A 17,784-nucleotide genomic window follows, 5' to 3' on the forward strand; every position below is an offset into this window, starting at 1 on the left:
AAAAGCCTTGGGCATACCAAAGTGCTTTACATAAAACAATAAAAAATAAAACAGTTCACACATTAACATCAAATACATAAAGGTAACGAATTATGTTCACAGATAAAAGCCACCAATAAGAGTAAACTGCAGCACATAGGTTATAGCAAGGTAAGACTGTACCACCATGATAAAAGACACCAATAATGGAAAGATAGCAGAGAATTTAATACAATAGGTCAATAGGTCACTGCAAGCAAGCCAGCATTTAACTGGTAGAAAAGGCAAGTTTAAAAAGATATGTTTTTAGCTGTGATTTAAAAGAATGAATAGAATCAGACGCCCGGATGCCAATCGGGAGATTGTTCCACAGCTCCGGTGCAACTAGAGCAAACGATCGATCACCTCTAGATTTCAGTCGAGATCTGGGCTGAACCAGCAGTAACTGTGAGGATGACCTTAAAGCCCTAGCAGGAGCATATGGGTTTAAAAGTTCCTTAAGATAGCTTGGTGCAGTGTTATTGGTAATTTTAAAAGTAAACAACAAAATTTTAAATTGAATACGATATTTGACAGGCAACCAGTGCAGATCAGCAAGGACAGGAGTAATGAGGGCAAACTTCTTGGTTTTAGTTAGAATGCGTGCTGCAGCATTCTGAACTGTCTGTAATCTATGTAAAAGGGAAGAGTGGAGACCACAATAAAGTGAATTACAGTAATCTAGCCTTGACGTTTATTAGGATAATATGGTACTATTAAGTATTTAAGCTATGATGGGGCCTGATTATCCAGGAGGTTGTTTGGAAGAGGAGCTTTTGTAAAGTAAATGTGAAATTTAACAGGAAGCTAATTAAATATTATGTACGAGTAAAATCACTGTGATTAAAAAAGACAAGCTCAGATGAAACTCACCCTCAAACGTTCGAGTAGCTGAGTGCATTTCCAAATATTATAATAACCAATTCCTAATTTTAATATGGATGACTGGTATTCCTTCAAAGTGGACCTTCATGCTAATTCTGTTGCACGGAATTAGGAAACTTGAAAAAGCAAAGCATTAGTGCGACTTTAAAGCTGTAATTCTTGGTTGGTTGACTTGACAGCTAGTGCAGCAGTGTGTTTTAATAAACAAAGGTCAGTCAGTAACAATTGCAGCTCTGATCTAATTTAATTCTGAACATTTTTTAAACTGATTCGCTGTTATAAGAAATAAATGAGCGGTCAGTTTTTGTTTCCCGTGACTGCTTCATAATTAAAGGCCTCCCTCGTGTTTGCCTGGCTGGTTGCTTTTATAATAAGACAAATAATAAACCTGATTTATTGGGCAGTTACAAAACAATCTTATAAAGTGCTTTTCATGGATGAAGCGCACATTTAAAACAATAGGCTAAATAAAATCACTCATCCATCCATTCATTTTCTAATCCAATTGGGGTTGCAGGGCAGTTGAAGCCTATCTCTGCTGACTTTGGGCAAGATGTTGAGCGTGCCCTGGACAAGTAGCCAGTACATCAGAGGGTAACACAGTGAGGCACCAAATACTCCTTCATAGAACCAGGAAACTGTAATGTGTACCTTCAGCAATTTATACCACAATCAGATCACGGCCATCACTCTTTAATATACATATGTGTCTATTCTGTTTCACTGATTTAGCTAAAGTTCTCCAAACAAATTAACAAATTTCTATTTTTTTCTAAATAAAAATTACGTTGTAACTAAAAAGGAAAGAGACCAACCTGCCTGTTACCAATGCTCATTTCAAAGGCCTGAGTCTCTGATGGTATGCAAGTGCAGCTTGCACATCTGGAAAGACACCATTGATGCTGATGATGGTTTTAGAGCAACATCTGCTCAAATTCAGATGACGTCTTTTTCAGGGAAGGCCTCAAAAAAAGACCAGAAAAAGATGCCAGAAAGAAAATGCTAAATCATATATTGCATGCAGAGCAGCATGGCTTTGTAGTGGAAGAATCTGGGTGTTGAACTGGGCTGCCTGCAGTCCAGATCTTTTGCCAACTGAAAATATTTTTTGCATCATGAAACAAAAGAAAACCCAGGACTGTTGAGCAGCTAAAATCCTCTATCAGCAAAGTCCAGCAGCTCGTCTCCTCATTTCCCAGACGTTTACAGACTGTTGCTAGAAGAGGGGATGCTACACAGTGGTAAACATTTTATGCTGCTGTAAAATTCAAAATTGTCTTTTTTCTTCTTAAAATGCTTTCTTTTTGTTTTTGCGTTCTTGTTGGCTGTAGCTCAGGTGGCAGAGCAGGTCAGCCACTAATCAGAAGGTCGGTGGTTCGATCCCAGGCTGCATCCTGGCTGCATGCCAAATATCCTTGGGCAAGATACTAACCCCGTGTTTGCCTACTGGTGGTGGTCAGAGGGCCCGGTGGCGCCTGTGTCCGGCAGCCTCGCCTCTGTCAGTGCGCCCCAGGGCAGCTGTGGCTACAATGTAGCTTGCTATCGCCAGTGTGTGAATGTGTGTGTGAATGGGTGGATGACTGAATGTAGTGTAAAGCGCTTTGGGGTCCTATGGACTAGAAAAGCGCTATACAAATGCAGGCCATTTACCATTTGTTGTTTTTTTAAACATTTTATACGTTTTTACGTTTTTTGTGAATAAACTGGGAGTTTGTGAGGTTTGCAAATCATTGCATTCAGATTTTTCTTTTCTTTTACACATTTTACACAGTTCATTGCAACTGAAAGATAAAGCATGAAGAACTTTTCAGAACATGCACAGAGTGCAGATATGAAATGGCAATTCAGATGGAGAGCTTTATTCCCCGCTACCATTTAAGTGTGAGAAAGTTTCTATGTAAAAGTGCAAACAGGGGGAAAATGTGCATCCGGAGGTTGTAGAGGCTGGACTAGAGTCAGACTCATGTTCCATGAGTTCCACAGTCACCAGTTATCCTGACATGTGTGTAGAGAAAACACACACAGGAGCACGTTTGATCCAGAGCCTTCGGGTTACAGTTTGACGCTGCTAACTCCTGTAGCACTGCCTGCAAATAAAATCAGGGATGTAAAAATAATAGAGAGATTTAATATGATAATTCAATACAGCACTATACAGTGAACATTAACGAACAGCACTAAAATTAAAAACAGTAATGTTGGATCATACGCATCGTTAATTCCTGTAAACCCCCTGTGTCAGACAAACACTATAAACAATAAAAACATCTGTGGAGGTAATTTCAGAATCTAAATTGAATGGTTTTTGCTGCAATAATGAAAACAAGAAAACTTATAAAACTAGAAGTACACGTTTGAATAAGAAATTTTTATTTGATTGTTTCATTTGAACAAATTTAGATGTTTTTGTGAAAGACAGAAATGCTTTTTCAACCTTTAATCATCCTTTGATTTATTTTGTTTCTTCTTAGAGAATTCTAACCTCCTTTGTATTATTAAAACAATGAATTTTCATCTGTGATTTCTTCAGGTGGTTCAGGTTTTACGAGCCATCGACAGAGATCAAGGAGGACAGGACGCTTTGGTTCACTTCAGCATCCCTCCAGAGTCCAGCTCTGCCCTCAACCTCTCCATCAGAGAAAGCGGAGGTTGAAAACATTGGCCCTATTTTTATTTTCCATGCAAAACCCAGAAAACTGACACCAGCCAAAAGTGGTGCATGTTTGTTGTGCAGTGACCGTGTATGATGTGTGTGTGTTTTGTTTTTTTTAATTTTTTTCTGCCACTTTATCAGGTGTGACAGCCAGCCTGGTGCTGCAGACAGCCTTAGAGCCCCTGCCTGGCTTCTCCTCATCTTTACTCACCCTTTACGTGCCAGTCGTGCTGCGCGACGGGGCCTCGGGTCTAACCAACACTGGCACAGTCACCGTGACTATTTGTCCCTGTTTGCGGGGGGGCATGCAGACTGAGGACAGGGGCAGACAGAGGGACAGGAGATGGGAGAGACACATGGTTTGTCTTCCCGTGCCGTCCGCCTCTCCGTCTCTTATATTCAGTTTGGTGACATTACTGGCCATGCTGGCCTGTGTCACAACTCTTCTGGGTACGGTTGGTCAGTTCTCTGAAGTCTCTGAACTACTTTAAACATTGTGTGTTGTTTGTCACTTTTTTTAAAGACATTGAGCAGTTGTGTCAGGTTGCTTCTGTAATGTCCAAAGAGTATATGGTCATGTGTCTCTTTTTTCTTTTTTTTTTTTTTGCCCGTTAGTGGTGTGTGCACTCTCGCTGTCATTGCGCCATCAGAAACGAGACTCCCACTCAACCTTCGAGGAGGATGATGTCAGGGAGAACATCATATCGTATGACGATGAGGGGGGAGGGGAAGCAGATACTGCAGCTTTTGACATTACAGCGCTGCAGAGCATGCACAGAATACAGCACATGCACAACAACCGAACCATGTGAGCTGATCCCAGAAATAAAATAAAAGTTTATCCTGGCTTGTAGGAAGTGTGTGTGTGTGGGGGGGGGGGGGGGGGGGGTGTACATGTTTAGACATCTTTGTGAGGATAGAAAATTGGCATGCCACTATACTTGTGGGGACCAACAGTCACTTACAGGGAGAAAAGCCACATCCCCACAAGTTTGAAGGCATTTTTGAGGCTCAAAATGTGGTTTTAAGCTACAGTTTGGTTATGTTTAGTTTTAGGGTTAGGCGTTCATTTTTGATGGTTAGGGTCAGGGTAAGATAAGATAAGATAAGATAACCTTTATTAGTCCCACACGTGGGAAATTTGTTTTGTCACAGCAGGAAGTGGACAGTGCAAAAGTTATGAGGCAAAAATTAGAATACAATAAGAATAAATACAGTACACAACTGTACAGAATAGAATAAAATGAAATACTATATACAGTAGAATAAAATAAAATAAATATACAATAAGATAAAAATAGAATACAAATACTATATACAACTGAGTAAAAATACAACGATGCTAAGCGGCTAAGGAAAGCATTTCTTCAATTAGATGTCCTTACTAAGATATGAAAACGAGTGTGTGTGTGTGTGTCTGTCTTTGACTGTGTGCTTCTCTGACATTTATCTCTTGGTGCAGATGGTACACCCAGCAAAATCTGCCAAGGGCCAGGACGTACAGCTGGAGTCGTCACCCATGCCCAGGCCTGGACTCTCAACAACGTCCGGGCTCCGCTCCGCTCTACGGGCGCTTCTGCTACGGCCTCCACACGCTGCCTGTTCTCAGAGATTATCCAGCCGGGCCACTGGAGGCAGGTCTGCAGCTAACTCAGCTGACCCACGGGCTCACCAGAGGTCATTTCAGCAATTCCCTCATCATCCAGAACCAGAACACCTTTGAGCCTGTGCTGCACTCTCCTGAGATGAGCACCAGTAGTTTCGAAGCAGAAGGCATGGTGAAAAGCAAAATTACAGAGCGAAATGAAGGCAGTGAAGCAATCGCAGCTGGCACAAAGGAGAATCAGGACCCAGCTAAGGTCAGACAAGAGTGCTGAAAAAAAACATGAAATTTAACAATGGTTGTAACAGTTATATGGATTCAAATAAGGGATTACCAACTTAAATGAAAGTTAATAGCTAACTGTGAAATTATACACTTGTAGGGGACCCATTCTGCTGTGTGACGCTCATATTAAATATAAACATTATAAGGCTGATGCTTTAAACTGATCTAATGCTCAGTTTTAGACAATTTTATCTGTTCTTGACTTTGTATGATAGCAGAGAAAGAGAATGCCCTAATATGTTGATATTCTGTTTGCAAAGGGTAGCCAATCAGAAGAAAACTGGCTAAAGAGTTTAAAAGAGTGGGTAATCTGAGGGCCCAGTAAAAGACTAGTGGATACATTTAAGAATTATTTTAAACTGTGAATCAGTGAATGATTATGTGATGTTTAAGTGTCCCTTTATGATTATATCAGAAAGATCTTATTTTTGGCGTGCGAGTCTGAGACTGCACAGCCTGTTCAAAATAAAAATAAGTAAAACCTTTGGAAACTAACATTTTTAAAGTTTTTAGAGTCACGCAACCAGTCTTTCAAGATACTGCTCAGATCAAACGTCTCAAAACCACATACTGCACATAGATGAACTGATGTCAGAACAATCAATTCAGGGGTGTTTCAAGTCCAGAATTAAATATTTAGTGGTGTTTACTGGAAGAAAGTTGAAAAAGTCACTCCTTTGATTCCATACGTTTCTCTCTTCGTGTCTTTTTAAATCATCTCCTTGTTTTTCCAGACAAAATCAACAGAACCAGAGTCGACACCGATCACCAGCATTGTTGCAAATTCGACCTACTGTGACCCAAATGAGTCTTCATGCCAAAGTCACACCAGCTTCTCATCAAACCAACAAGAGGGGCGACCGGGGTCATCCCAGACTCAAATCAGCACTGGAGCCACGAGCTGCACCGTAGATGACATTGATACTGATTCTTCTATTCCCTCCATTTCCGAGCAAAATTATTCAAACAGCAGTCAAATGAGCTCTGTAAACACTCCTGTGTACCTGAAAGGAGACACATACAGCATTGTGGGCTCGCTGAACCCAAACAGCCGAGGGACGTGTATGAATGGGACTAACAGCAGTGGGCTGCACCCAGCGGGAGTGCAGCTACTGAACATGTGTGGACTCCAGGGAAAGGATTTGACCCCACAGTCTTTGCCCTTACCTGAGGGGATGTTTGGCAACAGCAGAGGCTGGGCAAGTGGGGCGGAGCCGGCGAGAACAGAAACGACCAACCCGCAGCCTCTCAGGATGGAGGAGCTCTTGAATATTCGTCTGGACCAGGTCACCTTTGACCTGTCACAGCCACCATATGACTCACTGCAGACTTACGAGTTTGAGGGCCGTGATTCAAGGGCCGAGTCGCTGAGTTCGCTGGAGAGCGATGGAGAAAAGGATGAGGGGAGTGTGGTGGGAGGGATAGAGGAGCTAAACCAGAAGTTTCAGAGGCTGGTGGAGATTATCCGAGAGAGGAAGAGGGAAAAGGAAGGAGAAGGAGAAACGCCAGCGCCAGAGCGAGGCAAGACAGCAGAGACCACTCTCAGTGAGACTCATAAACAAAGTGAGGACAAAGGAGCTAAACTACAGAGATGGGATTTCTAGACTCCAATAAAAGAAAAGTTTCAGAGAAGAGAACTATGTTGGCAGTGATGGATTTTAAACACAGCAGGGGTGGCAAAATACACAGCCTCTGACAGAGATCGTCTTGTTGTTTGCCCCCTGCCAGGAGGGATCCAGGAGGCTGACAGTACAGTGAAGATTTGTGGCGCAATCAGTGCACAGCATATAGTTTTCACCTCCACTGAATTTTAGCAAATGCATATGGAACCTGTCACTTTTCACACTTCTCTTGTAACTGATATTAATAATGCACTTGGGCTTTCAAAGCTAACATTATGAAAAATTTACTTTTATGTAAAATATTGATTCTAAGCCCTGAAAGCTGCATTGTTAGAAAATAGGCCTCATCAAATATTGACTAGAATTGTGACATTTAATATTGATCGTTTAATAGGGGCACACGCTCTAGATAATCCCTGAAATTTATAAGCATTTGGTTGGAATTGGAGAATTTTAAAACACGAGAATTTTAAACATGCCGTGACACACACTGCCGCATGTTTACAGAGCCTCTCCAATGAGTCGAGTTGTATCATGTAGCTCTGCAGAGAGACTCCTGCAAGTAGTCACCATTATAGTAAAACCTGCTCACTATGCAATTTGCTCACAATTAGAAATAATTAGACTGTCACTGTCAGACTTGTGTGTTGTTGTGAAAGTACAGTAAAAAATGTTCATATGTAGATAAACATCAACCTCGACTTCAGTGATTATTGCTGGATATTTACTGGAATCGCCTCACGGGAAATGCAAAGGACAGATTTTCAGTTAAACTGTTGCAGACACGAGCTTACACTATACAATTTCCCGTAATTTCTCCCACGCAAGATTATTTATAATTCACCATTGTGTTTGGCCGTCTAGAATTATCTCCAGAGGCTTATTTATCTCCCACCTTTTAAAGAGACAAAATTAGGCAAAAGCCATTATGCGACACAGTACACACAGCCATTGTTCTTGTGATGAGCCCAGAACACAGGCAACAGAAAAATAATCATTTACTTTGAGATTTGGTAATGTTATTCAGGCAGTTTGTCATTCTGACAATGACTCATTTCTATAGCTATTTCAAACCTAATTTATTATTCAGGGGGTATCAGAATGAGTTATTAAAATAACATTATTTTCTATAACATCGTAAAGCAATTTTTACTTTCTTCAGTTTTTCCCCTGTCCTGGCTTCCTCTGTAGTGGGAATTTAGGTCTTAATCAGCCTCAGTTTTAATAAGATTGGATTGCTTCTCGAATTAAATTTGACAGAAAACCTTTGGCTTTCTGACAAGGAAAAAAAAAGAGGCAAGACAATGAAATGCAGAACAAAAGGAACGGGCCAGATGATAAATCGCCATCACCACACAGCATATTATCAGGATGCTGCGCATCGTCTGGCATGGTACTGCCAGATATTGCTGTAGCAATGACACGTTTCCTCCCAGATCACAAGAACGCACTGAATCTAATAATCAACTAAATATAGACACAAGTTAGAATGAGAAAGTCGAGCTGTGCTATCACTTCAAAAGTAGTCAGACAAAAATAAAATAACAGTAAATTAAAATATGTTTGAAATTCAAATGCTTTAAAGGTACATTTATGCACACTTTAAGGGATGCTGAGAAAAGTGCTGTGAAGAATAAGACCCCAGCGTTGGGCCAGGAAACAATATCTGACAGTACAATGGTGCCACCTGAAGTTAAAACATAAGGACTGCAGCTGGAAAATTACAAAGGAAAAGCTGGAAATAGTTACTGATAATTAAGAAGAAGAAAATGACAGTTCTCTTGTTTTTTAGAGCTAAAAATTCATAAAATTCAAAACACACTTCAACTAGATACAAATCGGGCAGTGTGAAAATTATTCAGCAAGGGGATCAGAAACGAAAGAGACTTAAAGCTGTTTAATTTTTTTATCCTCCCACACTTAGATTATATTTTCTAATAAAATAGAAAAGCTTATTAAAAAAAGAAAGGTAACTATGTCATACTTCCGGTCATAAAGGTTAATTTTACCATAGCAACTAGGCCCGGATAAAAGTATGTGTCGGTAACTTATGCTTCATTGAAAATTCATAAATACCTTGTATGCTGCAATTGCTAAATGGCACCACGAGATGGCGCCACTTTCCTTGTAGTTGCGTTAAATTCTGGTTGAAAACTGTAAATTTAGGTCGATGTGATTATTTCTTCTATGATTTTTTGGGGGGGGACTAAAAAGCCAGCTCTTAGCTGATACTGGAGAAACCAGTGAAATGTGGCTAGTTTTCTGGTTTGTTTGTTTATTTAATGTTTTGAGGTTGCCGGGCATCTTCTGATTATTTCATTCAGGTCCCTCGGGGTTATGTCCATTTTCCAAGTCTGGTTTTAAGTATTGTCTTGGGAGGGATATCTCAAGAACATTTCTCGAGATGTGGTCTCTTACGATGGCCGTGTTGCCTCAGCCTCCGTCCTCTGTGTTAAGTATGATATAGCTGCTCATCTGTGCAAACCAGTTTGAATAAATACAGCACCCATCAAACTCAAACCACTCAAACTGTTCTCATAATGGCTCACGCGGTGACCTTTTAGCACAGAAAAACCTTAATGCTTGTAAACACCCTAAAAACTGTTCCCTTGAATCATGGGGGAAAAAAACAATTTTTACAAAAAGCTTTTTTTTTATTTTTAGGAAGAGTAATCCTTTACCCCAGTGGAACCATCTGGAACTCAATATATGAGGGATGCTAAGGGTCAAAAACAAAGAGAAAACCTTTTGTGTTTTAAGGATGGCACCTATAACCTTAGTGCATAGCTTGACATGGATTTTAAGAGTAAGAATACCAAACAGAGAAAGTGAAAAGGCCAGGTCAATAAAATGAGGAATCAGAAATTTTCATCACTGTCATGGCTGCATATAAAGTTCTGTATTTGCTTTTTTTTAAAAAACAGTTTGCCCTTTTACATATAGCATATAGCATGTTTCCTCCAGAACAATGGCCACAGCATTGCTGCTATGGGTCCTCCTAAAAAAAAAATCTGCAAACATCCCTTTGGTCACATTATTGATTAACAAATGGGTCCAGTGTGTCTGGAAAGTTAACTTAAGTTTCTAGAAAGTCAGCCTGCATACATATAAATAGAAATATCTTCCGTTTAGTCAGATTATTTATCTGTATAATTTTATTCAAAGTCAAAAACAGATTTGGAAAAGTTACCACAACCCTTAGAGCCATATGAATGTTTAATAAGCTGTAATTATTCTGTAAATTAGAATACCATCAACTGGAATTATTTCTGAGTTAGTCACTAAGTCTCCTTGGGCAAGTTACTGAACACCAAGTTGCTCTCAAAGAGTTCATTTGAGTGTGAATATTAGATAGAAACCACTTAGGCATGAAAAAAAGTGTTTTTGTGAATGGATGAATGAGGCAAGTTGAACAAAGTGCTTTGAGTGCTCAAGCAGAGTAGAACAGCTCTATATAAGAACCAGGTCATTTACTTTTTACCACACGTTAACTTAGAAGTGCCTATTTAGTGGTGTTATTGCCCCTCTCTAAAGATAGACATCCATAAATGTTACCACTGTGGCATCAAAACTGCATTTATGAAACCAAATATCAAATGTGATTTTTAAAAATGTTCAAATGTTTGGTGAATTTGCACCAGATAAGCTATAAAGCTCTTTTTTCCACCATCAGCATTAAGACTTTATTAGTCTTAATCCGGTAAGTGCCAACAAATTCATCATCTCTGCTGATCCCATGAGAGCACCGAACGAATGCAGCTGCATACAAGCTACAATTTCATTAACAAGTGGATTTACCTGCCAGCACAGAGCTGTCAAGCGCTACTGAGTCAATGCTGCATCGTGATTGGCTCGTATGTTTCTAGGTTTAGCTGTTGATTGGCTCTTTGGTGAGAGGGGTGGGATATTCAACATCTTTACAGAACTCTGAAGAAAAATCTATAGAGTGTCACATCATCTTTAATAATGTCTTTTATGTTACTCGGAAATACCAGTAATATGACCAGACTCTTTACCAGAATTACTGGTAACAGTTTACTACCTGTGAAAGGTCACCGGTGTTAAATCATTTGAGGGAAATGCCCTGCAGGGAGGCAGAATACAGCAAGTCAAACATTGCAGTTTAAACACCTGTTCACACATAAGCTTGAAACTTTGTACCAACACAGAGTGCAGATAAGGAACCATGAGTGGTTTAACAGAGGATTTTATTGAATTCCTTCAAAGGTAATCATAAAGCCAGGCCTCCTAGACTTACAAAGGTAGGAATGAGCCTTCTTCATAAATGGGACCATTTGACTGGTTGTAAATGGTTAGTATATAGACCCCACTTTGGCAAAATATCTTAACACAACCCGTCATACAGAGATCTTTGATAAATCATCCTTCAACACTTTGGTTGAGGGGAAAAAACACATTTATTTGTAAAACGGCAGTTAAATAGTGTGAAACACTGGATTTGTTTAAGGCAGCCTGTGATTATTGTATTGAAAGGCCCAGCAAATTAACATGTCAAAACTGAAATGAATTACATTAGAAACTTTAAAGAAAATCACATAATTTTTCACACTGTGGCACGGCAGTTTTTTTATAAGAGCACTTTACATCTGCGTGAATCGCTCATCGTCCGAGAACGTCGAGTTATAAATACCGTCATTTGCACCGTTTTCAGCCGTTTTCACCCCTGTCTCTTCGTCGCTGTCCTCGTCATCTGCATCCATGTTTTTCTTCCTACAAAAAGAATGAGCAGATCAAATGAAGCTCAGTTATCATATTTTCAAAAAGCTAAATTAAATACATCCACAGTCATCTGCTCACAGTTTTCTTTGGACCAGAGGATACACAAGCAGGGCGATGATGCCGACGCTAACTGCACCCATGACCACCCCGAAGACAATGAGCCACGGAGGGGTGTCAGGGGAGACCGGTGCTGCCAGAGTGGGATAGATGCCAACGAACTCCAGAGTTTTATCTGTTAGCAGAAAAGCACCGTTGATTCGATTTCTCGATTTTCTATTGGACAAAAAAAAAGATTTCATTTAAGGGGATTATTCTGGAAAAGGCAAAACTGCACTGACTCTGGACAGCAACACAGTTTTTACAGTTTTGCCTCTTTACACCACCTAAGTTGATTAAATCCAGTAGATCTAGAAATACTTTTCTCTTCCCATCGTTCTGGTTGTCCAAACATTTTCTTAACTTTAGAAACAATTCTGTTATCATGCACTTCATCAGTTATCTTCTGTGGTCTTTAGGGTCTTTTAGTGTTGCTGAGCTGGTCTGTGCATTCATTCTTTTTAATGAATCTCTCCCTGATGGATTTATTTGGACGTCATGTTGAGCATTAAGGCCACAAAATGCAAGTTATTTCTCAACTACTTGACAGTCAGTTGTCCAATTTCTCTGAAAATACATAAAAGTGGCTGCAATTGAGGTTAATGCAGCTTTAATTAAAGCTGCATTTTTATCATATCCAGATAAAATCCACTGTAGTGGTGCGCAGAGACAAAAATCACAAAGTGTTTCATTGGCCAAATACTTAAAGATTTGCAACTTTGTGTCAAAAACACAAGTATGCGGACGTTAAAGTCACACTTTTGCTCCACGTGTTCATGCAACAGTGTTTCAGTAATGCTTAAATGTAGCCGATTTTAAACTCTTTCCTCCGGTCAGGGTCATTTCTCAGTACAGTACATCCTCCAGGGGATCTCTAAGTACTTCTTAAAACTGATGAGTCACACACAAAAGCATTTTTTATCATGAGTGATAAAACTGTTTTTAACTTTTAGGTTGACCTGGGGCTGGAACTGTTTTTTGGAAGCTTTGAAACCAGTTTGTCGTCTTAGAACTTAGCATCCCCTGAAACGAATGCATTAAGGAGGCAGACAAGAGGAGGTGGTGAAAGTATGCCAAGTTAACACAGCAGTGCCTCAACAGTGAGTGGTATACACACTGCGAACCCATTAAGTTAGTTTGCAGTTGGCCAGTTCCTCTGCAGGACCTGCTGTACAAGCTGGACACAGAAGCTACTGAAGTGGGCCAAGGCTGCCGAGGATCAGAAATAGTAATCAATGCATTCTTACAGGTATTAAACTGTATAAAAACATTGGCTGTAGTTTGAATTCAAACTACAATTTTAAAACTTTTTTTTTTAATTAGCTGACCTTATCGTTCCTGTACAGGAAAAAAAGCTTCAAAATACCCTGACTTCCCACATAAATTCTACAAGCTGGTGAATTTGTGCCAGAATCTTGGGAAATCTGTGATTCCAAAGTCTGCCTGTGAGTCTCCTCCTAGATATGAGCCTGGAAAACCTCCAAAGATAAGATGCCAGCTGGAAATAAACACGCTAGTTGACCAAACATTTATGAAGTGACTCATCCCAGTACAAAGGAGTAGTGGTTCAGTGCAAAGTCCCATACAAAATTTAAGCTTCATAAATGCTAACCGTAAATGTTAAAAACACAAAAATGGTGAAGAGCACCTGCCTTAAGTTATGCTGCTCTACATAACACATGCATTTACAGTAGAAACAGAGGATTTGTTTGGCGCTTTTTGGGGGGGTTACTAAAAATATTTGTTCGCTTTTTAAATTAATTCTACTGCTTTCTGTATCAGTTATTGTGATCCATTAAAATAGTGGATGTTAATGGCTGGTTGAGGCTGGTTGTGCATGAACAGCCGTCTCTCTCTGTTTCCCCTGTAATGGACTGGTGACCAGAAAAGTGTGATGGACGGATGGAAATGTTTAAATGAGAATGCTCATTACCCACATGAGGGAAATTATGTTCACTTAAGTACAAAAATAACCTGTTACTTCATAAAAATAAAAGGGATCGACTTAGTTTCTATGGCCACACTGCATAACCCAGGGTAAACCTGCTCATGCATGCATACATAAAATAGATGGTGTTTGAAAGCAAAGTGTTTGAAGTGTTAAGGTTAGTGATCAGGTTTGTGGTTTATGGTTTAGGTTGGAGCTTTGAAGCCTTGTTCAAAAGAAAACAAACCTCTGGCAGTGGCAAATCTTGTGTGAGAGAGTAACCAAAAGCCATGACACAGGCACACGTGTTAAAGCAAAATATAAAAAATGTCACGACACACCTGTTCCTGCGCTACATAATCTAGAAAGCTGCACTTTCGCACCATATGTGAGCCAAACCTTCATTGGGAACATAATTACGCCCCCATTCATATTTATTTGGAAAACCCATTAGTTATTAGTCATTTTAGAATTTTCTAGGAAATGATAAAATGGGTAATAAATGTTTAAGAAAAATACTTTAACATCCATTATTTACATCCAGCTAAGAAGAAAATATAACAATAATAGTACCAATAACTAAAACTGTAGCATGTGATTACTTTATAGCCATCTCCACAGTTCCTTTATCAACAAGAGCCATGGTGTTCGGCCTCGTCACCACAAACCAGAAGGACACTCTCTGAGTCTCGTTACACGGATGGATGTCTGAAACCCTGGTGAAGTTTTACAAGACAATGAAAGCGAAGTTATAAAATGTGAGTCACCTATCGTGTTAAGAGATGTTCTATTATGTTTTTACAACTGTTTAAGAACAGATGACACAAAAACAGTCTTACCCAAATTCTTCTCCGTTAGTGAAATCCCTCATGGCAAAAGCCAGAGCGGCCCGGAAAAGGAACATTTCATTTTTGTTCCAGGGATACTGCAAAATCAGCAACATCAGATTAGGGACTGTTTTTCAGCAAAGGTTAACTGTTCGCCACATGGACCTTGGCCTCATATTAAGCAGTCACATGCACTTTAAGAGAATTCTGGATAATATTAAGCACTTGATTGTAACCATGACTCTAAAATGATGGCGTGTAAAATATTAATAAAAGCAGAAGTTAATGATTTGGAAATTAGTTAATATTGGTGTGTGTGTGTGTGTGTGTGTGTGTGTGTGTGTGTGTGTGTGTGTGTGTGTGTGTGTGTGTGTGTGTGTGTGTCTTAAACTTCATACCATCAGCAAGTTGCATTTAAATTGGAAAAGTAGCATTTCTACTCCCTCTGTAAGTATTTGGAAATTTCCCAACACTTACTGCTGCTGTGTCCCTGCAGATATTTGAGGCCTCCTCTGTCATATTTGTTCCCTCATAATGTGCAGAACGGTTATAATGCCTAACAGGTCTGAACAGACGTTTAATTAATCTCTCGATTCTCGATTTTATCTGCTGCAGTACCCAACGAATGTGCGATGTGTTCTTGCTGAAATAAGCAAGACTTTCAATTTTAAAATCTACGTATGCAATCGTGACCACCTTATTAGGTACATCTGTTTAACTGCTCATCAGCATACATATCTAATTGTCCAACCACACGCAAGCATGCATGTCAGTGGCTTTTAATGCCACACGTCCGGGTTCTGAGTACGGTATTTCAGGAATTTCTGATTTGCTTAGATGTTCGCACACAACCATCTGTAACAAAAAAAACAGTCCAGAAAACAGAGAGAAAATATCCAGTAAGCAGCAGTTCTCTATGTGAAAATGCCTTGTTGATGCAAAGGGTCAGAGAACAATGACCAGACTGCTTTGAGTTAACAAGAAGGCAAAAGCAACTCATAACTGCTAGTTACAACCACACAGAAGATGATCTCTCGACGCATAGCACACCAAATCTTGAAGCAGAAAGCAGAAGACCACACCGGGAAGCACTCCTGTCAGCTAAGAGCAGGAAACTGGACAATAGAAGATTAGAAAGATGAGGATTAATAAGGTCAGAATTTGGTCTAAATCAGGGGTGTCCAACTCCAGGCCTTGAGGGCCGGTGTCCTGCAGGTTTTAGATGTGTCCTTGATCCAACACAGTTGATTTAAATGCCCAACAGACACCTTTGGAATGTGCAAAGGGAGATTCACATAATGGATGTGCGTACAAAATTTGCAGTCGCTGCATAAAACTCTGAAGAAATGTTTTCGCCGCTTTGTTGAGATAAAGGATTAAGGCAGATAGAAACAGGTCCTAATAAAGTGGCTAGTGAGTGCATCATTGAGTTTCAACGGTGCCTTTAAAGATTTGCAAGTTGCCCATGGTATCTTCACAAAAGCACTCAGGGCCATCACAGATCTTAAAGAGGAAAGCTGTTCAGGAGGTTTTTCCTCTTTGTCTCAATCTCTTTTGAATGAGCTGCATAAACGGAGACAGCAGCATCTCTGGATCTTGTTTCTGCATGTATTTTTTATTTGCATGGTACACTTTGAACTTTCAAAAGTATTCCTGAGCCCATGTGGTGATGTTCACTCCAGATTCATGTCTGATTTATATTAAAGTGTTCTCTGAGGGCATGACAGCCATTCAGCAGTGATTTGCAGCCCTTTTCTCTTGCGTACAGAGATTTTGCTGGATTCTCTGAAACATTAATGATATTATCTATGATCAGTGTACTGTAGAAGATTAAAATTCTCTCTGTTTCCTCTTTGTTCCACAAATCTGTGCCAGAGTATTGAAATTCTCCCTGTGTCGAAAGACTTACCCTGCCTAGCATGGTTTTTTTTTTTTTTTTTAAACGTAATCCTGTTTATCTAATTACTAAGATGTGTCCAAAGCAGGTGTTTGGGGGTGTATTGCTTGTTTTTTTGGGTTTTTTTTAGCATTACACAACTTTTCTGGTCTATTGTTGCACCTGGAACTTCAACTGATTGTAATGCTGGACATGAATGATCACATTTCTCAGTTCCACCACATTTTCTTTGTAAATATAGGTTGGAAATCATTACTTTCTTTATTTATAATTCACAAAACATTCAAATTTTTTAGGGAACGGGATTGCATTCCTGTTTTTAATATTATGAAGTCAGAGCTGTTTATGGCAAGAAGAGCGATCTGAGGATGTGGAGGAATATTTAAATATATACATACAGCTTGATCTCCCAGTGCGGTTTTGATGCTGAATCGAACTTTGTAGGCTTCTCCAACACCTATAAAGATAAAACAGACTGAAATGTCCTCTGCGTGCCATGAATTGCTGTGCTAGGCTTTAGATGAGAAGTGTAGCTGCTGCAGTTTATCTTTCCTGTGCTGATAGACTGAATCCCAAGAGCAGCAGCGTCAAATTTAGTCTCTCTCAGCTATTTCCTCATAGTTTGGTTGTAGATTAGCAATTTTAGGATCATTGTTCAAGTCTACAATCACGATGGAATGAATGAAACCCTTGTTGTGAGGTAAATGCTAAGTTATGTGTCTAATCTGACTTTGTTCCAGTAAATAGATTAGAAGCTGCATTCCACACTCACTTCTGGGCTAAGAAGGGATAAAACTCCTGTACACAAAGCCTGTGTTTACTCATATTAATGAATTTATGTATTTTTTTTAAAAATGTGAACACACAATATTTGACCAAAGGTTACATTTTAAGAGCCTTACCTGGTTTACAGAGCCCTTCTGCCACAGAAAGTGACAAACTGAGCAGGAGCAAGATCTTTTCCAACATTTTTCCCAGAAAACAAAAAGCAGAATAGCACAATGCTGTAAAAGCTCAGGCAAAGGTCCCAGCATTCACCGATCTAAAGAGGTCGGCAGAGGATTTAACTGGATAAAGCCTGGGTTTAATGGTTAAGCCAAGACACACCTGAACTAATCTGTCCTCTCTGTAAAAAACAATGGCTGTCACTGCGCTGCACTGCATGGAAACAGTCAAGTGGGCGCTGTTTGTTCATGCTTTCCAAAGGAGCCAGATAGGTCTAATGTGATAG

The 17,784-nt window shown here is 39.7% G+C and overlaps 2 protein-coding genes across 4 annotated transcripts in view; one reads left to right on the forward strand and one right to left on the reverse strand.

The window, feature by feature from the left end:
* Positions 1-7,738, forward strand: part of LOC309699803 (cadherin-24-like) — a 28,325-nt gene extending 20,587 nt beyond the window's left edge. For all 3 annotated transcript variants that reach the window (XM_082522996.1, XM_082522995.1, XM_082522997.1), the window contains 5 exons: positions 3,434-3,551; positions 3,698-4,006; positions 4,172-4,364; positions 5,019-5,415; positions 6,179-7,738. In XM_082522996.1, the coding sequence (XP_082379122.1) occupies positions 3,434-3,551; positions 3,698-4,006; positions 4,172-4,364; positions 5,019-5,415; positions 6,179-7,048 (1,887 nt within the window). In that variant the 3' untranslated portion in view covers positions 7,049-7,738. The remainder of the gene's footprint in view (positions 1-3,433; positions 3,552-3,697; positions 4,007-4,171; positions 4,365-5,018; positions 5,416-6,178) is intronic.
* A 3,499-nt stretch (positions 7,739-11,237) lies between these two features.
* On the reverse strand, positions 11,238-17,784 carry cltrn (collectrin, amino acid transport regulator). Its single transcript, XM_082525553.1, has 6 exons — positions 17,456-17,784; positions 16,952-17,010; positions 14,669-14,754; positions 14,432-14,545; positions 11,885-12,079; positions 11,238-11,797 (listed from the first exon to the last, which is right to left on the reverse strand). Exons 1-6 carry the CDS (start codon positions 17,520-17,522, stop codon positions 11,668-11,670), a joined length of 651 nt encoding a protein of 216 aa, XP_082381679.1. The 5' UTR covers positions 17,523-17,784; the 3' UTR covers positions 11,238-11,667.

This window comes from Aulonocara stuartgranti, assembly GCF_965226115.1.
Source record: "Aulonocara stuartgranti genome assembly, chromosome: 23".
Taxonomy (NCBI): domain Eukaryota; kingdom Metazoa; phylum Chordata; class Actinopteri; order Cichliformes; family Cichlidae; genus Aulonocara; species Aulonocara stuartgranti.